The following is a 21,445-nucleotide window of genomic DNA, read 5'->3' as shown; positions in this document are numbered from 1 at the left end:
ATGGTGCAGGAATACCACAGTATCCAATGAAGTGTGGATGCAGCCAAGGTTGGGGGAGGCCAGGCTGTAGGATTCAGGCCGCATTCAATCATGGAGTATGTTGGGTGTTCCTGGGCCAGTCATTCTCTCAGCCTAACACATGGGTAAGTCAACCTGTGGTCTTCCAGATGTCCATGGACTACAATTCCCATGAGTCCCTGGCGTTTGCTGGCAGGGGCTCATTGGAATTGTAGTCCATGAACATCTGGAGGACCACAGGTTGACTACCCCTGGCATATCTCACAGGACTACTGCGAGGAGTAGAGGATAGAACACATGAACCTCTCTGAATTCCTTGGAGGAAGGATGGAATTAACCAACAAAGGTGGAAACCTTGTAACTGAAACTGATCTGTCTAGCGAGAGAAAGGATTCCAAAGGCTGGATCACCACTGTCAACCATCTGCACCTTTACAGAAAGAATCACTTCTCGCTAAACTAAAAATTTCAAACACACCCCAGTTCCTTCACTCAACAGCAAACCGGCAAGTTCCTGTCCAGTAGCGATCAACACACACAATTGGAAACTCACTGTTTGCAAACAGTATGTGCCACAAAAGATGGAACCTGAGTGTTGGAACCCAAAACAATGATATTAGGACTCTGAGAACATGCTACGCTACTAACCAGTGCTAGTTCACTCATTTGAGAATGACCCTCTAGCTTGGTTCATAAAAAGAAAGTGGTTCAAATGCAAGAAAGTGGGGCCAAAACTTTGGGCGCTCCGACAATTACAAAGCTGATTCATATTTTCCTTCAGCTGACATTTTCATGGAATACTTTAAATGAATGTGGCTGGAAATGTGTGCCTCCTTAATTTAATTTTTAATTAAACAGACCACATTATTGTGAAACTCCTACCAAACCACTGGTTTCATGCTTCTCCTAGTATGATGTTAATTTTAGTTTTCCCTGTTTTGCCAGGAAAAATCGGGAATAGTGTGTTCTGGTGCCCTGGACTCAACCACTGTTTTCCTGGAAAACCTCCAGTTGTAAAGGGGGTAGGGGTGGGAAAGAGACTGGTTTGCTCATTCCATCCATTTCTTTCCTTAACGTTCAGTCTGAACTGCTGGCCCTTGCCCTATACAAGCTTCTTTCCCAGACCTTTTACAGGTGTGCCTGGAAGGTATTCATCGCTTTGAAGACAAAAGGAGAGCAGAAACAGAATGGAAACTGGGGGTGGAGAGTGCCCTTAGATCACAGCCAACTTATGGTGACCCTGTAGGGCAAACGCTGGCAGGGGCTCATGGGAATTGTAGTCCATGAACATATGAAGGGCCACAGGTTGACTAAACCTGCTGTAGGGTTTTTCAGGGCAAGGGATGGACAGGGGTGGTTTGCCATCGCCTGCCTCTGCACAGTGACCCTGGAATTCCTTGGGGGGGGGGTCTTCCCTTCCAAATACTAACTAGGGCCTACCAGGACTAGCTTCTGAGACTGGGCCAGACAGCACAATGGAAACTAGGACAGCTTAATGCACAGTTTACAGGCCATTGCTCATTCTGTATTGCACCTTTGAGATTTTAAGGATTCTGAAGCAAAAGGAGCATCCAGATACACAGGTTATGTAATAGGGCTAGACTCGGTATATTGTTAGATACAGCCCCTCCCCTTCCAAGGGGAGTAAATGCATTTCTACGCAGGTGTTTGCAAACAGATGTTTTGAAAAAGAGGACACATCTCACAGGTACAGTCATCATCTTACACATGGCTCAGCAACAAAACCAGATTTGCTGCCAAGTCAGATGCCACTGCCAACCTCAGCCACCTGATCTGCGCACATGCACTTCCAAACACATCAAAGGGCACCAAGGAGGGTAAAGAGCAAGCTCCTGTTTGGCAACCTTCTGAGGTCTCTGGCTGCCCAACCATCAAAAATGGATGTAACAGCATTGCCTGTTCGGAGATCCCTTCTGCATCTTCTACAACTTCCAGAACTCAAGATGGAAACTGTAACTCTAGAATCAGGCTTAAAACATAAGCAACCTCTCTCTCTCCATGCAGAGAAAAATTAGGAGCTGCCATTACACTGGTCATGAGGTAACTCCAGCTACCATGGAAAGAATCACAACACCCACCTGCAATATCAACTGCCATCTGCCTAGCCTACGAGTTGAGTTATACAGCTCAAAAAGTCCCTTGCAAGAAGGTTATGTATCATTTTCTGCTGCCCTTTATGCTGCTCAGGGTGCCGGTATTCCTCACCATTTACTCTGAGGACAAAGGGAAGAGGACAAATCACCTAGACCAGGGGTGGTCCACCAGATGTCCTCCAGACCTGTGGTCCTCCAGATTTTCATGGAATACAATTCCCATGAGCCCTGCCAGTGTTTGCTGGCAGGGGCTCATGGGAATTGCAGTCTATGAATATCTGGAGGACCACAGGTTGACTACCCCTGACCTAGACCACCACTGCCTCTCTCAAGAGGTTCCCCAAGCTATGACTGTGATGAGTGATGTGTGTTTGGGGGCACCAGAGATTGGGGGAATCATGCAGAGAATTCTCCTATCAAAGAACAATTTTCTGTAGTTAGTCATCAGATGAGACACCAGGCTGGTTCCTACACGCACAATTGAAACCAACTCTTAATCCACCCAAACACTTCAAAATTCAGGTCATTCAACAACTGAATTAATTCCGATCTCTCCAGCCTCTGATTCAAATTCAGCTTTCACGGTTCCCCCCACATGCAACGCGTATGTGAGCATGGGGTCAATATTAACCTGGGACGCAGCACACCATTTTCTGAAACAGACCCATCCAAATGAGTGCAAGTACAGTGCTGTATCGGTCCCCAATGAGCAACAGGCCTTCTACAGGAAGGCCTCCTGATCACCTGCAGTCACAGCCTCCTATCTGGCTAGTAGGCTGAAAATGGCCAGTTGACACATACATGTACATCCTTTGATTATTCGCTGCTGACTGGGCACATCAGCTTCCTCAATAAGTAGCGTGTTCAACATGATGCAATCGGAAAGTTCCACCTCTGGCATTTGATCTGCAAGGCCCCTGGCATGCGCACAGATGTGCCATGATGCTACAGTCATCAAACAGCGGACATGCATGATCCACCCATAAGAGAAACAGATACCAAAATTAATTGCATCCAGCTGAATCCCTGACCCAGAATTTGCTATCTGCACACTGAAGAAAACCAAAAGCAATTAAGTCCATTAAATGCAAGCTGAAATTTGCAGCCTGACTCTTGGAAGTGAATTCCACCAAACTCTGTCTCAATGACTCCCTGAGTAAGCACCCGTAAAAGCCCGGTTTCTGAAGAAGACTACAACAGAAGATTCCCTGAAGAAAGGACAAACATGTTTGGGTTATGTTACTCTGGGTTTATGTTACTCTGAAATGTGTAATTTACATGGATGGCACTTTAATCCAGATCTATTTTTACTGTGATCCTTTTAAAAGTAACAGTTCATCTCTACTCCTGGAATGCTCCAGAACTGCATTCTCCAGAACTTTGGACAGGATGGATTCCATGACAGACAACTTGATACTGAAAGATGCCTTCAAGTTTGAAGACCACCGACTGCTGGAGAGACGTCTGATTAAGTGCTGACTTTCTCAAGAAGAAAGGGGCCATTTTTTGCTTCCCTGCCCCGATCGCTTTTGCTGCATCTTGAGATCTTGATTTGCTGTAACCAGGCACCAGCTGTGCAAGTCTGAAATGCACTTAACATGTTGTATTTTCAAGCTGCAGAGACTCTCCCTTCCCAGTTCGTACTAAACACCTAGACTTACGAAGCGTTCTGAGCTCGATTGACCTCAGTGGAAACTTGGTTGACCTCTGTAACAATTGCTTTACAAGAAGTGGACTCTGGCTTATGGCCACTTTTATAATGTAGAACAAAAATGTATGTGGGGGTGAGATGAATCAAGGGAGCATTAAGTTATAAGACTGCAAGTTGTGCCTTCATCAACAAACATGGAGTTATTAGATTTCAGGCCATGTTAAAGCCACACTGCGCTCCAGATGTTCGCCTATAGACAGCAAACACACGGCTTCTAACATCTTGAGACGGAATATTTTTCTTATTAACTTGAAGGATCATACATATGCTCTACTTTCTACATGTACATCCTATGCATACCAGGGAATTCTGTCTATCCTCTATGTTCTTAGAGATACCACTCTGAGCAATCCTAGGCCAGCCGGCTTCACTAGACTTAGAGCACCAACTCTGTTTAGAATTACACTGTTACAGCCAGTTTAGGAGAAGAAAAAAAAAGCACACATGAACCTGCCTTGTGCTAAAAACCAGGCTTGTCTGTTCAGAATGGCAACAGGTCTCCAGGGTCCTAGGCACAGTTCTTGCAAACCACTTGCTAATTTCAACAGCTGATGCCAGGGACTGAACCTGGGAGCTTCTGCATGCCAAGCAGGTGCTCTGCTACTAAGCTGCAGCCCATCCCCTAACCCAGCATTACAGGTAACACCTGAAGCCAAATCACTTGCCAGTTTCTTTGGCTATATCCTGCTAAAATTAAGGAATAATGACGCTTTCCTGTTGTTTTGACCCCAAATTCCCTTTTGACTTTTACTTTTCCCTTGTGCAAATTAAGCCTGCAATTTGTTTTGCTACCACTTTTTTTGTGAGATGCACACATTTCATATTACCCATCAGAAAAATAAATCAGCATGGCACAGACAAGTGATGGGCTGGTACATATAAGCTGCATATGGTTACCACACGCAATGCTGATTTTCCCACGGAAGCCAGCAAAAAGCAGAGATCCTGTTGATTCAACCACAAATACGAAACATAAGCGCAATCGTGGAGTCACTCTCCATCCCTCTTAAAGATCTAGGGTTATATTGCATACAGTGCCAATTAGTTCTAGAGCTCTTCTAGACAGAGAAGAAGCTCTAATCAAAGTCAATGCAAACGAAGAGTAGCTGTTGTTAGGGGATATTTCCCGCACCTAAACTTCATATAGGAGTTTGTACCCAAGTATGACTTTTGAAACTAACACCCCAATTGCCATGACATCTCCCACAAAAACCAATATATAGATGTGGGTTTGTTTGGTTTTTTTAAAATTTTAGAACATGGTCTTATCTGAAGAAAAAAATCCCAAGGAAACCTATTTGCAGTTTCCCAACATTTCTTTGTTTTCTTTTTTCAAGGACAGCAAATTACCCAGCAGAAGAAGATCCCCCAGTCCATCCCCTACTCCCGAGGAACCCTGCTGTGTAATTAAGGGAAGGATCCCGGCAGGCAGGAAAGCAAAGTCACCCAACATAGGATTGGCCTCCTGCCTGTTTTAGTAAAGAATCTGTTTACAAGACGAGACTGCAAGGATCACAAGGGACAAAAGACATTCCAGCATCCATTGTCCAATCACCCAAGCCAACCGGGCCGGCAGCAGAGACGGAATGACGGAGGAAAGGGGGGGGGGGTGCGGAGGAGAGCGCGAGAAGAGAGGCGCTCCGCAGGGAAGGTGGCCGGGGGGGGGGCGGACATTTGGGAGCGCACTATCCCCACCCCCACCCCGGCCAGGTTTGCGCCGGGGTCAGACACGCCGACTGCCCCGGGACTTGCCCCATGTAGGGGCGCGCAGCCCTCCTCCTCTCCTCCCGTTGCAAGACCCCGAACTTGCAAGCTGCCGGGATGTTCCGCGGGCTCGCCTCGCCTGGGGCGGGGAAGGCAGGCGAGCCGAGCCGAACTCCGGGATCCCGGGGAGCCGGAGGAGCGCGGCGGGCGGGGAGGGCCGGGCGACGGCGCGGGGACTTACCGAGGGTGAGCAGGGCGAGCTCGGAGGCGACCGAGCTGACCATCTTGCCGTCCGCGCGCTCGCGGCGCAGGTTGCGGGCGGAGAGCGGCTCACCTTGCCGCCGCTTGGCCCCGAGCGCTGCCCACCATGCCCGGCTCGGCCCGGGCCAAGGAGTCGCTCGCCGCTGGCCGGAGGGGAGGGTTGCGGGGCGGCCGGGAGGGAGGGAGGGATGCTGGAGGCCCCTTCCGTCGCCGCCGCCACCTGCGTCCTGGCTGGAGTGCGAGGCAGAGCGGCCGCGGCTCCCGCGCAGCGAGGCGGTCGGAGGGCAGGGCCAGGCAGTCGCGCCGCTCCTCGCCCTGCGCCGGCCTGTTTCAAGGTGCGCTCGTCGCCCGGAGTGGCCGCGCCTCCTCCTCCCTCCCTCCCACGCCCCCCGGGCTGGTTGGCTCAGGCGCGCCCAACGCGGCGGCCAGCGGGGGGCAGGAGGCGGCGCTGCGGGAGGCCGGCGCTAGGCGGCGCCCAGAGGCCGCGCGGCCACTCGCTCGCTCACTCACCTGCCTGGCGAGGAGACGCTCACGGGGGCTCTAGCGGATCTCCGGCCGCGGCAGACTTCCTTCCCTCGGCCGCCAAGTTTTCCAGGCGGCCCCGCGCCTCGAGGTCCCGGAGCCTTTGGAAGCGCGCCCTGGGCAGCCCTCGCTGGGCCTGGCTTGGCGGTCTCCAGAAAACTCTGCACCTGGGGGGGAACCGGCAAGGCAGCTCTTCATGGGAGAGGTCAAGAGCCGCGGCTCTGATCCGGAGAGCCGGGTGGGATGCCCCCCTCCTTCTCCGCCTGCACCCTGCTGAGTGGAGCTGGGCCAATCGCAGTTCTCTCAGAGCTCGCTCAGCCTCACCTACTTTACCGGTTGTGGGGAGAGGAAGGGTAGGCAGGGTGAAAAAGAATTGCTCCTCTTATGGTCAGCCCATGGTCTTCCTTCTTTCCCTCGATCCAGTTCTTTCAATAGGATGTTCTCATGTTAGCATGGAGGAGGTCATTGCTAAGCACTGAACCTCCACGGTTCAGAGATAATTTGGCAAAATTTGGCCTTTGTCATGCCCACCCCAGATAACGGTACAGGGATGTACTGTTTTGAAGTTGTGCAAAGCTGCCAAAAGGATCGTCCCAGGAAAATGGGCCTCTATGGCAGGGCAAGACTTCCAAGGTTCTGTTTTTGGGTTCCTGATGCAGAGCTGCTGGTTCCCTCCAAAAAGGGCCTTCCCTGCCAGCCACCTGCCTCCCCATTCTCAAACAGCATCATTAGAAATGCGACTGAACAGTTTTCCAGCCAGAGTGATCAGAACGGCAACACACCTGTCCCCCGTGAATCAGTTAGGTAATTGGCACCTGCTTTCCTGCCAGGCCGCTACAAGGAGCTGCAATAAAACAGAAACCAGAAAATGTGAATGTCTCCAGACCTTTGTGCATTCCTCTCCATGGGTGAAATCCTGGCAGCACAGGATCCAGGAGGCACAAAGACAACTTAAAAATCATGAACTTGCTATCATTTTAATCGACTTATCCAAAGCAAGTTTTTTTAAAAAGCAGTAAAAGTGGGACTATGGGGTTTTTATTGTTCTTTACGGTGCTATTACAGTAAAGGCAGAATGCAAAAGGACAATATTTAAGCTGCACTCCAGAAAACACTTTCCTAGGAGTAAACCCCATTGAATAAAATGGGACTCTCCTGAGTAGGCCAGCTTCGGATAGCTCTTTAAATAAGCTGTTGTCTCTAAACAAATAAATGATTCTGGTTGTGGTGGTTTTTCTGGGTTTTGCATTGTGTGATGGTTTGAAACTACCAAGAAAACCTGCCACAGCATTCGCTGTCAGGGGCTCATGGGAATTGTAGTCCATAGGCATCTGGAGGGCCGCAGTTTGACTACCCCAAACCAGAAGGCAACTTTTTAAAATCAGCCACTGTAGTGCTTCATCTTTAACAGGTACATTGGGATACAGATGATTGTGAGTCCGTGTGGTGGGGCAGTGAGACTGTCAGACTAAAATCTGAGGGACCCACAGTCAAATCACGACTCTGTCATGGAAGCTTCTAGTCAGGGTTTCAGCCTAACATAGCCCAGGCTTTTGTAAGGATAACGTGGAAGTCTCCACTGGGATGGAAAACAAAAGATCTGTTCCACATAATATATTTCTAGTAAGGGCTTGGAGGAGGAGCTTGTCTCATGGCTTAAATGCCACTCAACAACACCCCCTCAGGGTGGCTGGTCCCGCCCCTGAGTGCCTCCTCCTCCAACCAGCTTGCTTGTCTGTCCAACAGCCAGCCAATCGCCTTCCTTCCCCCACCCCTGACCACCCTCTCCTCCTTCCACTTTCCTCTGAGGCTTGGCGGCAGATCCCTGCTGCATGAGAGCTGCCCCTGCTGCTGAGTTCCTTAACAGCTTCCTGCAACCTTTCCAGGTCCTGCAGGGAGGGAGAGACCATCTGAAGAGTTCTTCAACACACACCCACACTCAATCTAGCACTTGGCCCCTAGTAAATATATGTTATAAGGAACTGCTGAATCTACGGTGTTAAAGGCAGAAGAGCAGGCCAAAGATTTTTCCTAGCCATTTGGCAACTCCACTTCCCTGATTATTTCCCCTCCTCTGCTTCTGGACCAGCACTGTATTTATTTATGTAACTAGAAGGTCCTCATGCCGTTGTCAGCTGCCCGTGGCTTTGGTGAGTTAGTCATTGGTGAAGGTGATTGCTACATCCCTGGAGGCGAGCGCTTGGCAATCTGGAGTGATTCAGGGTGAATTATCAGGACTGTTTGGGCACTAGAGGGGGGTAATTTCTGCTGTGATTAAGAGGGGGGAATAAAGCTGCTCTATTCAAGACTTATCAGTTTCAAGCAGCATTTGATGGCTCAACTGTTCCATCCTGAGCAATGTTTATGCTGTTCTGCATGGGCTTTAAAGGCTTAAGGTAGTGCCATAAGACTCTGCCCAGGGTGTTTTGCAAGCCAGTCTGCAGGAGGGTAGCTGGGTGCAGGAAGGGGGTGTCCCCATTTATATCTGCAGGAACCCCTAACTGTCCTCCTCTGGTCCCTGACAAAAACAGAAACTCAGCTTTGTATTTGGGGGAGAAGTCAAATCTATAGCATGCAGTGGGTCCTTCTATATACTCATACAACTGTAGGCATGATTACTTCTCCTGGGGTGGATGAGAAAGAACACTTCCTGCTTGACCAAAGCACACTCACATCTGAATAAACAGGCAGGTTCTCCTCTGTTGCATGTTTTTCACCTTAACAGGTAGTTCAGTAGAGTTTGTCCAAAGACCCTGCCTCTGAAGCCATGGGATGACAGGCTCTTGCAGACTAAATCACTCCAGCAAACACAGAAGAGTTTTCAGTCACATGTTGTGAATGAAGGGGGACAGGATTCAAAGCATGTGACTTGTCTGATCCTGGTCACTGTTGTCCTTTTTTCTCCTTTGATGCCACAATTTGCTGTTCCCAAAATACTGGAGGATAAAGTCCAAAATATCTAAGAAAATATCTAAGTGGCACTCCAATTCACATCAGGGGCCATCCCACTGTGAAAGTCTCCTGTGCAGGCTGCACTGAAATGGCCGGAAGAATTCCCTTGTGCACTTTGCCCCATGGATCAAAACCATCTCTGATGCTACCTGCCCTTTTACAGAATTATTCCTACAGCCATATGGACTAGAAGCTTAAGGCCGTCGACATTGTGCCCCGACAGCATTTTCAGTGTCATTGTGGCTGAATGCCCTCTTCGGCTTGAAATTTCTGGAAATATCCAAGTTCCCTATTGGCTGTACGTTGACTTGAATCTCACCCTTTCAGAAGAAAGTGAGGAGTCTCTGCAACAAGACAGAGTTCCCTTCAGTGAGTCTGCAACGGTTTCAAAATTTTAATGCTGCAGTTAAAAAGCCCACCTTATATCCTGAACCAAAGTACTGTTCAAACAAGGGGGTCTCTGTGTTAAAATCCTACATAAAAGGGTTCAGCCATGCATTTACTTTGGATTAGAAATGTGAAAAGGCATGGGGAGTAAAATATATATTAGTTAGAACTCCCCCCCCCCAGGTTCTCTTGTAGAAACAAGGGGAACTTGATATATTTTGTAGCCTTGATAAATCTAACTAGCAAAGGCAGCTCTATTACAAAGCAAAGTGAAGATGCTCATAAGATGCACCGCCAACTTCTCAAGTAGCTTCTGTATCTATGCCTTTAGCAGCAGTTCAAGGGGCAGATATATACTAATGTATTGAGCAGAGTTCTGGACCAGAGTTTCAATCTCAATCGCTGCTCAGTCATGAGGCTCACTTTGGGAAACTGAACCAGTTGCTCTGTTTCCTACTGCTTGACCTAGAATCATAGAATCATAGAGTTGGAAGGGGCCATTCAGGCCATCTAGTCCAACCCCCTGCTCTACGCAGGATCAGCCCCAAGCATCCTAAAGCATCCAAGAAAAGTGTGTATCCAACCTTTGCTTGAAGACTGCCAGTGAGGGGGAGCTCACCACCTCCTTAGGCAGCCTATTCCACTGCTGAACTACTCTGACTGTGAAATTTTTTTTCCTGATATCTAGCCTATATAGTTGTTTTTTAAAGGGAGGTTCTGAGGACTGATCTTGTGGACAATCTCCCTGGATTTGCCAGCATGCATGCAATGTGAGAAGGAAAACACCTTCCCAACCCCCCTTTCAAAGATCAAGGTGAATAACCTGGCCATTTCCTGAAGAAATGAATAATTCCTGCCAACCTCAAAATGAAAAAGGTGGCTGCAAAGTCCCAGGAGAAAACCCTCAAGGGCTTACAGCCAAATGTGACTCAGCCTCCCAGGAATGACAGGTATTTGTTCTGCCAACTGTACCTGTGTGCTACTTCCTGCGTGGGTGGGAGCTCCCGATCCAGGCATCTGGCATGTGCCAGGTATCTGGGCTGTGCTCTGAGAACTTGCTCGCCAGCATCAGACACCACCACCTAGGGCCTGGAACGCCCAGATTCTGCAAAAATTCGGAAGAATTCTTTCGAGGTTAGCAAGTGCTCAAAGTGAAATGTTCTCAACAGATTTTTTTTTTAAGCTAAGAGGTATAATTGTGGCACAGGTGCAAAGTCTGACCTGTGTTTTCAAAACAGGTTTCTGGCTCAGTTCAAAAGCAGCAAAAGGGAAAACATCCGGATGGACCCCGGAAGAAAGCTAGGGAAGAAGGGACGGAATTCTTTGTTGTTATCATGACCTACCTCCAAACATTTGCTTCAAGAATCTGCAACAAACTGAACACACATGAAGCTGCCTTCTACTGAATCAGACCCTTCACCTGTCAGTCAGGGATGACTGCTCAAGTACATGTTTTTCACATCACTTACTGCCTGGTCCTTTTAAACTTGAGATGTTGGAGACGGAATCTGGGTCCTTCTGTACACAAAGCAGAGGCTGTTCCACTGAGCCACAAATCTGGGGAAGGGGAGACCCTGGAGATACTTCAGCCTTGCTCTTGCGGCCCCAGACAGCCCACTTCCCTTAAGAATTTTTTTTTAAGACTGTCTGTCCCTCCCCACAGAATGCAATCCATTCCAAAAAGCAGGCCTCCTTAGCCTTCCTTGACAACCAACCGAGGATGCTTTGAAAGTTACAAACTGTGTGATGCAGGGCGCTCCATCCACATCACAACTCACCAAAGTGTGTGTATGCCCCCTCACTGTTCCCATTGCCATGTCCAACGGTCAGACCGAAATTTTTACAGTGCGGTCCTAAGCAGAGTTCCATCCTCCTACGTCCACCGAGGTCAATGAGCATACAAGGGCGTAGCTCTGCTTAGAAGTTCACTCCAAGTCACTTATTAGGTCAACTTAGAGCAAACACGACAAGGAATGTGGCTCTTTGCGAATTAATGGAGCATGCCCTTGGTGACCTCATGGAAGGGCTTGCCACGGAGACTGGAGATCTCCAGATTCGTTGTGAAATTTCCAAATGTGGCCTGCTTTGGCCAGTATGCGCTTGTAACTACGCTGAGCACTCAGAGAGGCTCTGTAAGGAAAAAACTGGGGAAGAACAAACTTTTCACTCAAGCTGGATAGGAATAAAAGCTGTTTCTTGTGTGTTCACAAAATTGCAACTCACTGGGATTATTTTGCTCGAGGGCGGCAAAAAAACGTTTGCTTCTGCGTTTGTGTACTGGAAAGTTCTCTGGCCGAGGTGCATTACGATCTTAAAATCAATTACTATGAAGTAGACCCTGGGACTATGCTGAGTTTTTGGGAGTTTAGGATTACACTGGGAGTCACTGGCCACCAGAGAAGTCCCTGGCCCAGCCAGGATGGGCTCGGATCATCACAGCCCTGGCAAAATAATATGCTGTCAGAACAAGAAGACTGAAATCCTGTGTGTGTCCACGAGAAGGTCAATCTCACTGACACCCATGGGATTAACTTCAAAATAAATATGCTTTGTGTCAGGTTGTTGTGATGTTACCCTTCCCAAGCAGCATGGCCCATCACGGCTCCCAGGACACTCACTGGAGCAGCGTGTTCTGACCGTGCCACCATCAAAGAAGAAAGCAAACAGGAACCTTTGAAAAGAGCTGTTGCTTGAATTGCAGCACGAGTCTCTGTTCTGAGCTGGCCTTTCTTAAGAATCCTGAAGAACTACAAGGAATAAACTCCTCACGAGGTCTTGCCCTTTCCTACTTCATGCTAATGAAGTCCCTCACTTTTAAATCCAGCTGTCAGGAAGTCTGAGAAACTCCACCACATGAAGGATGTTGCCAGATATGTCATTCAGTAAGTTTTCAGGAGGCACAACAATTTGGTAGAATGTGGCCCTCTGGTAGCCACTAAAATGCTTCTCTGCTGTGGCAAAAATATATAGATCCTAGCGGTTAAAAGAAGGAGGAAGTCCTGTTTTAAATCTTCATGAACTCACTTGGGCAAGCCACTGTTCCCGTATCAGCCCCCCTCATGTCTGATAGAATAACATGGGAGGGTCTGTGACTCAGCTCCTCCTCATTCAGAAGTTCCCAGGTTCATCTTCTGGATCAGGTAGGACGTGATGTGAAAGACCTCTGTCTGAGACCTTGGGGAGCAGCTGCCTGCCAGAATAGACAATATTGACTTTGATATAAAGCAGCTTCATGTATTCATGACATGACAGAACTCTTGGCAATGTTTAGAGATGTATGAAAGACCATGAATGTTCAGAAGAAGAAGAGAGAGTTTTTGTATCCTGCTTTTCACTACTGAAGGAGCCTCAGGGCGTCTTACAATCACCTTCCCTTCCTCTCCCCACCACAGATGTCCTGTGAGGTAGCGGAGGCTGAGAGAGCTCTGAGAGAAACAGCTCTGTGAGAACACTTCTATCTGGACTGTGACTAGCCCAAGGTCACCCAGCTGGCTGCATGCGGAAAAGTGGGGAATCTAACCTGGCTCTCCAGATTAGAGGCTGTTGCTCTTAACCACTACACCAAGCTGGCTCTTGTACCTTACACCTTCATTTCACACCCTTTAAGAATTAATTTGATAGCCCAGTTTGCCCAGTTCATGTGGAGAGTGGCCACCACCAGTGCCACTGACTGCTGGGGTGGTAAGATCACCATTGTGGGGGAGCCTAGTTTCCAAGCCCTACTTTTGCGGAAGTCCTCTCTTAGGGGGCTGAGGATACAGTCTTCCCATAACGTACAAATACAGGCCGGCCGGCCGGCCACCAATAGTGTTATATGTAGGAAAGGGGCCTTCAGCACCCATTGCAATACATGCACTAATAAGAGAACACACCATTGAAATTTCAGGCAGCCTTTGGAAGAGAGCTAAATAGACACCTTCATTCATTAAGTGACTCTGATACTTTACAGCTCTTACTTTGGAGCTTTTATTGGCTGCTGTACATATTTCATGTGGGTAATGAACTGGTGTGTGTTACACCTACAAGGGCCCTACAAGGGCCAAAATGCACCAGTCTATTGACTCATATAGTGCATAACACACTGTTTAGCAATTTAAATCTTAAAGTTTTTTAAATTGTGCACAATAAGAGTTATATAATTTTAACATTAATACATGCATTTGACTTTTGAAGGTCCTGATTGTTATCAGTTGGGTTTTTATGATTCCAGTTGTTTTTGTTTTTCACCTTCTGGTTTTTATTACCTATCTTCCTGAACCTGATTTTGGTCCCAACAGGGCTTCTCATCTTCACCTCAGACAACAATGCCAAATACTCATGAATCTGTAGCGATGCAAGCTGTCAATGCCAGTCCGTACAGAATGCCCACTTGGCAACCTTGTCAGGGGACTACTCTTTCTTTCTCTCACTACTTGGGCGCTCAACAAGATGCCAGGTCCTCCTGGAGGGCCCATGTGCAGCCGCTATTGAAACTTCATTGGCTGCCAATTTGCTTCCGGATCAGGTTCTAGGTTTTGGTCTTGACCTTTCAGGCTTTACACAGCTTGGGCCCTGCTTACCTACGGGACTGTCTACCTCTTTATGTCCCCCGCAAAGCACTTCGCTCTGCGGGTATGAATTTGCTGAAGGTCCCAGGGCCTCGGGAGGCCCGCTTGGCCTCGACCAGGGCCAGGGCCTTTTTGGTCCTGGCCCCTACCTGGTGGAATGGGCTCCTGGACAAGCTGCGGCCCCTGTCAGGACTGTCTGAGTTCCGCAGGGCCTGCAAAATGGAGCTCTTCCACCAGGCATTTGGTTGAGGCCAGGGTGGGAGCTCTGGGGTTTTCAATAGGATTCCCCCCCCCCTGAAGCCCATTGAATGGCAGTGTTAAGAGTGTTGAGGAGCCTAATTTCATCCTCTATCTGGTTTACTCCATTTATTCCATCTTATGTCTGTATTGATTGTTTTAATTGTTTTATGGGGATTTTAATTGTATGGATGCTTTTATTGTGTTAACCGCCACAAACCAGCTATGGGAGCGGCAGTATAAAAATTGAATAATAATAATAATAATAATAATAATAATAATAATAATAATAATCCTAGACAACTCTTCAAGTGGATGTTAATAACTTCATGGGCATGGGGCCAGCCATGGTTCTCTAAGCTCTTGCCATCTGGCCCAAGTAGCTTGTGTATATCTTCTCTGAGACCTTCTTTCACAAGATCAGGCTCCTTGCTGAAGATACCCCCCCATACACACACCCCTGAACTCTTATCCCATCTGGAGGAGGTTCCTCTGGATTCCAGCAAACCCTCTGCATGGCATTCCTAAATGGAAATGCTTTTGTACTGTTTCCAAATCCAAATAGGACATTTAACCTGCTCTGCCTCTTTGGCTCTTCACCCTGGTCTTTCTTCTGATAGGGGCCATCTGACAACTATTTTGGTGGACCACCCTTCCCTACAGGACCACATTCATTTTTCATAGACTCTCGTTAAACAACACTTTAATAAAGGAATATATCCACCTTTATTCCCAGTGGCCATGCTTCTTGGATCTTCCGTTGGCCCTCCTAAGAAGAATGCCTTTAACCTGTTAGTGACATGCAAAATCTGTTTCTAAAGACTATATTCCTGGTTGCAACACCATCTGCAAACTCTGTGTATGTTTGTGTGCATGCGCGTGCATGCGCACATGTGTGCTCTGCTCAGACTCTTCATTGATAGCATCAGGACAAAGCTGTTCTGCACATCTTTCCTCCTTAAGATAGTTTCCAGGTTTCATGTAAAGGAAGAACTAGTTTTGCCTATATTTTTTTCAAACATTTATAGATGACAGCTGTTCCTTATGTTCCAGATGTTCACCATGTGTTGGCCTTCTTCTGTACAAGCAAAGCCAGTCCCTTTAGAAAGGATCCTGACCTACCACTTTGTTACAGAGAGCCAATGGGTGTCCCCGCAATGCCTGAGTCACTGTTTAATAATCTCACAAGCCATGGTTATGATGTGACATATTTTCTACTCCCTAGTTTAATTTGAACTCACCCTGTGAAGCCAACCCCATTGACAGCCTTTAACAGAGGTCTTTCCATACCTGACTTGTGCAAAGCAGGAATCATCTTCTTCCCTCGAGCATAATGCTCTAGACATCCAGGCTGGAACTGGCAGAGAAGCGATGGACTCTGCGTTCTTAATCTCAAGTGTTCTTGCCTCTTGTTTTGGTAGGCTTGCTATTCTCTCTGTAGTTTGCAGGGACAACAAAAAAGAACAGGTGACAACTATAACTGATGTTCTTCAAGTGGTCGTCATTAAAGTCACAAGTCCTTCCTTCCCCACAATAAGTGTTCTTTTGGGCTTGATACATCAGTCGGAGGAAGAACTAAGAGTATGCCATGAGTATCAGTAGTGTAGCTGCAGAGATGAACCATGCATAGAACAACCGTTATAGATAAACAGCCTGTATTTCCTCTACCAAGATTAACAGAACCCGGGGGAAGGGGGATTTGCTCTGGGAAAACAGTGGCATGGCTGAGATATTTCCATCCATGAATCAGGAGTTTCCTCACACAGAAAGAGAGATGATCTGATCTTCCCCAGCATTCATCTTCTGCATCTCCTCTGGCTTTATGTAGGTGTGTTTATTATAAGGTGACCAGATTTTAACATTGGTAAAGCGGGACACCATTGACCCGGGGGGTTCTTGATTAAAAATTTGGTCTATATGCAGCAACAAAAAGCTTCATAGAACGCATAGAACGCAAAAATAGTATTGTAATATATATATTTTAATTTCAACATAAGTACAATTTGTCAGGTACTCCCAGATGTCCCTCCAAAAGTGGGACAATCTGGTCACAGTTTATTATTGGGGGTGTATGTGGTCTCCGCTTCTATCCTTCCCATTGTATACAATATTATATATAAACTGTTGCATATGTGGATGGATTCCCACATTTTGCCCCTCATTTTCACAGTCCTTTATCCCTGCCAACTTGCAAGTATTGGCAAAATGTTTTCCTCTATCTATTGCAAAGAAGTGGGGCTGATCCTGGCTCCTTCTCATGGGTGGGGAGGAACGATAGCAACTATGCATTCTATTCTCTGCCCTCCATCTGCCTGCCTGTCTTCCAACCAGTACAAGCAAAACTTTCCCCTTGCCTGCCTAGCCTAAGTATAGCCTCATATAATCAAATAGAGCTGTCAACCAAGCCTCATGGTTATGTCAAACCAAAAAGTGTTCCCCAAGCCACAGTGAGCTTGTGCAACATTGGCCCTGTTTTGTGCTCAGCATTTAATGTTGGCATTTTTTTTTTTTTGTGCTCAGCATTTTCAACCAATCAGGACAATTCTGCGTAGCAGGAATTTTTCAGATGTGATGATGCACATTTCATGTACATATCTGCTGAAGTCGCTTCCTCAGCCTCTCCCATTGCTCAAGAAAACAAAACTTGAAAATGAGGTGTCCAAATAATTCTCAAATGAGATCATGCTGGAAGGTTTTCAACAGCTTCTATAACATCACAGATAAATTCATCCAGATTAGGAACGTTTCTTATTTTTTCAGCTGCAGCATGATTTGGAAATGAACAAACCTGCAGAGTTCTTGTTCTGTTCTTGCCTATTTGACTGTGCCTTGCACAGGAGAACTTCCTGGTGGATTTGTGACTATGTTAATTAGTGAGAAGTGGGGGGGGGGGTACTGTATGGATTTCCTCCTCTTGGGCACCAGAATGCCTTGTACCACCAGCTCAGTCTGTTTGCAATGACAGCACATACAGAAATTCTGAGCCTCTGTTCAAAGTGCCCCAAAATTCCTTGTAATGGGTTATGGGCAGACAATCGCCATGGGTCTCCCTCCCACCAAATACTTGTCTTTTGGGGGCTGCCAGCACAAACCACTGACAAGAGCACAAAACTCACCCTGAGCTTTGCAAAGAGGCCATTACAAAAGAGTTCTGACGTCAATGCGCTGGGAGCTGAAAGACTCTGGCCCCAGAGAAGTGAGCCTTGTGTTTGAAAAATGACAATTTTCTGTCTAGGGAAAGCAGGCTTCTGAAAGGCGCCCTTCTTTTGGGGGTTTCCAGGAGCCAAAGAACCGAACAAGAAAAACCTTTGAATGGCTATGTAAATAACCCAGCCAGTGGGCTGCCAGCCAGGAGAGGAGACCAGGGTGGCGGCAGCCTAGCGGAAAAACCTTCAGCATGCTCAATCGCCAAGCTCAAACATATCCGAAAAGCTGTCAGAGATCTCAAGGGGGTGACCTCATGGAATGGCACACAGGGCTAACCTGGCTTTACCCTTCAGCTGGGGCTAGTTAACTTTAGTGTTCAAGGAACAGGGTTTTAAAGATAGACCCATAAGTCTGCAGCTAAATCCTTCAGTTCAAATTAAATATTCAAATTAAGCCAATGTGCATCATGTATATTTTTTCCACAATATTTATTGCACTCTCCTTGTTACCAGAAATAATTTGGGTTCTGGGAGGAGCCAGGGGAATGGATCCCTCATTCTCTGTTCCTGGAAATGTTCAGCTGTCCCTTTGGCCTGCCTTCTAGTCGAAATTGCCCACGTTTCTTCTTAGCCATGAAAGCTAGCAAGGGTAAAGGTGAAGTTCTCAAGAGGCTGGATTCTGTGCCCACCACCAGCCTGTGCTTTACATACCCGCCTTTCAGAGTTTCAGCCTCTGTTAGATTAGCCTGCTGTCCCTTCTGTCTTCGCTACAAAAATATGCTATGCATTTATTTATTAAACTAGAAATAAACTCGGCGCATGTGTGGTCCCTCGTGGTGGGGTGGGCGGGGGGAGCGTGGGGGAAGGAAGCCACGCATGTGCGGAAGTCCGCGCATGCGTGGTTCACTTGGTAGCTGTCTCTACCAGGTTCTTTTCTGAATAATCTGATATACTATGTAATAGGATATTAATATTATCACATGTACTATGATATATTTGGGCCTCACTATAATTAGTCAGATACTCTAGGTTAATACCAAAGATGCTGATTTTGTGATGTATTTGCTGAGACCACTTAAAAAACATAAGAGTCCATTAACAGATCATGGAGTAGGTCAGAAAATGCCTAATATTGTAAAATTAGGCTAGATCATAGAATCATAGAATCATAGAGTTGGAAGGGACCTCATGGGTCATCCAGTCTAACCCCCTGCACCATGCAGGGCACTCACAAGCCTATTGCTCATCCACTGTAACCTGCCACCTCCTTGATCCTTCACAGAATCAGCCTCTCCATCAGATGGCTATCCAGCCTGTTTAAAAATCTCCAAAGATGGAGAACCCACCACCTTCGGAGGAAGCCTGTTTCACTGAGAAACCACTCTGACTGTGAGGAACTTCTTCTGGATCTTTAGACAGAATTTCTTTTGAATTAATTTCACCCCATTGGTTCTGGTCCATCCCTTCAGGGCAAGAGAGAACAACTCTGCTCCATCCTCTATATGGCAGCCTTTTAAATACTTGAAGATGGTTATCAGATTCCCTCTCAGTCATCTCCTCTCCAGGCTAAACAAACCGAGTTCCCCCAACCTTTCCTCATACGTCTTGGTCTCCAAACCCCTCACCATCTTTGTTGACCTCCTCTGGACACGCTCCAGTTTGTCTACATCCCTCTTCAACTGGGGTGCCCAGAACTGAACACAGTACTCCAAGTGAGGTCAAACCAGAGTAAAGATACAAAGCACAACCCCCCCCCCTCCAGAAGATGAAGGAACAGGGGTTTGGAACAGGGGTTATTAGTTGTGATATAACACATTTATACACTGTCATTGCTGGTACAAAAGTCTGCTGGGTTTTTGCAGTTTATTGTTTCAGAAACCTGGCAAACCTGCTTACCCAGAGAGGTCAGTGGAATGACAGCCAAGTGTGTACATGATGTGAAATGATGCCTTTCGCTAACCTCTGCCAGCTTTGTTTAAAAGAACTGATCTTTCTGCAGTCACATCTTGCTATTAATTTACTTTGTCTGGATAAAATGCAGGACTGCTAAGATGGCTGTAAATGCAACTAATAATGTGGATTTTGGCAAGGGAAGGGGATCCCTGGAAATGTTATCATTCAGGAGAGATTTCCCATGTGAAATTCCGACAGGAAAGTTTCTCAGGTTCTCTCAGTCATTTGTCATAATGGAGGTTTAGAAAGATGTCCCAGGTCCCCTAAAGCAGGGGTAGTCAACCTGTGGTCCTCCAGATGTCCATGGACTACAATTCCCATGAGCCCCTGCCAGCATTTGCTGGCAGGGGCTCATGGGGATTGTAGTCCATAGACATCTGGAGGTCCACAGGTTGACTACCCCTGCCCTAAAGTATTGATCCCAGACTTTCATGAAGGAATTCTGTCTATTTACATATTCTATGACAGGGGCCAAGAAGCTGTAACTGCAACCAGACCAACAGCCATCTCACAATACCAACAATTTGTTCTTGTCCCAGAGTCCACCAAGACCAGTCGGGCCTTTGCTGATTTTCAGCCAGGGAAAATGTTGCTAAATCAGGGTTGCTAGCTATTCACTAAGAAATAAACCGCCTCAGACCACCAAGGCAATTTGGCAAAGCAGGTAGGCCAGGTAAGACCGCTCTGGGCCACAGGCAACTGATTGCCTCTTTGTATTCTCTGTTATTGTCCTCTCTCTAGAAAACAGGTCTTCAACCTTTCCAATTCCTGGACCCACCATAGGCACATGACCAGAAGTCATGTTTTACCGTTCTGCATGACGTCGTCAACAAACCGCAAAACTCCAGAAACATTCGGAATTTTATAGCGCTTCGGGGGGGGGATCCAGAAAAGTGGATTCCCCTCCCAAAGAAGCGCTTGACTTCTGAGCACAATCCGCGACACATCAGCAAAAGACATGTAGCGGTAGAAAGAATGTCCCTCCCTAGCTCTCCCCCCGAGCTTCTGGACACGGGATTGTCATTCCCCCCCCCCCCCATAAACCACCAGAAGCAATGAATAAGAGAGCGTGAGGCTTCTTCGGCTGAAGTCCCTTCACAAGCAATTCAGAAGTGCTTAACAGCAAAACAAAGCTCCCTTCTGCAATTGTTTTTAAAGTTTCCGAGCACAATACAGCCCCCAGTTCAACACTGCCTGTAATTTCAGCCAGAAATTGCACCCATCATGGGAAAAAATATATTTTTTTATTTGAAGAGTGTGTAAATGATTAATTGCCAGCTCCTATGCCAGGGAAAAAGGTATTTCTGAGACAATGAATGAACAAATATTTATTGCTGCTGGTGTTTTTGGTTTTTTAAAAAACAGTTTTAAAGGGAAAGGGGCTTTTCGGGAGCACGAACACAACAGTTCATTGGCTGTTCTGTTTGATTGATGGCCAGGGGCAGACAGAAGCGTGAAAAAAAATCATCTCCTTTGTTGAGATTCTGGCAAGACCGGAAACCTGTGGGGAATGAATAGACCGCTACTGGGACTTCAATATTCCGCTAAAATTGCAGGTGTGCAGAATGATGAAATTCCACTATTAATTATAGCGTTTCTGCATACTGCAAACATTTGGCAACATTGGTGATTGTGCGGAAGGGTCCTAGGTTACAGCTGGTGACAAGGCCAGGGCCATGGGTAGCATAGGGGGGCAGGAAACACAAGCCCAGTATCCAAAAGTGCTCCAGAATGAGAAACAAACTGAGGGTCAAAGCTATGGGGAAATCCTTTCTGGCACTGTCTCCTTGCCTTGCTGTCCTGCTGCTCTTCTAAGCATGCCTGCAAAGGGAGGAGGAAGACATGGAACCTTTGCTGTCTACGTAGTGGGTCCTAGAAGCAGCAAAATACATGG

General features: G+C 47.1%; 1 protein-coding gene across 1 annotated transcript in view; it reads right to left on the bottom strand.

Moving 5' to 3' along the window:
* TGFA (transforming growth factor alpha) overlaps positions 1-6,183 on the bottom strand; it is a 47,178-nt gene extending 40,995 nt beyond the window's left edge. Inside the window, exon 1 of the mRNA XM_077305855.1 lies at positions 5,788-6,183. Coding sequence (XP_077161970.1) covers positions 5,788-5,830 — 43 coding nt within the window. The 5' untranslated portion in view covers positions 5,831-6,183. The remainder of the gene's footprint in view (positions 1-5,787) is intronic.
* Positions 6,184-21,445: the final 15,262 nt, after the last annotated feature.

Source organism: Paroedura picta, chromosome 12 (genome assembly GCF_049243985.1).
Source record: "Paroedura picta isolate Pp20150507F chromosome 12, Ppicta_v3.0, whole genome shotgun sequence".
Classification (NCBI taxonomy): Eukaryota; Metazoa; Chordata; class Lepidosauria; order Squamata; family Gekkonidae; genus Paroedura; species Paroedura picta.
Note: the sequence above shows the minus strand (reverse complement) of the source record. Positions and strands in the feature narration are given on the sequence as shown.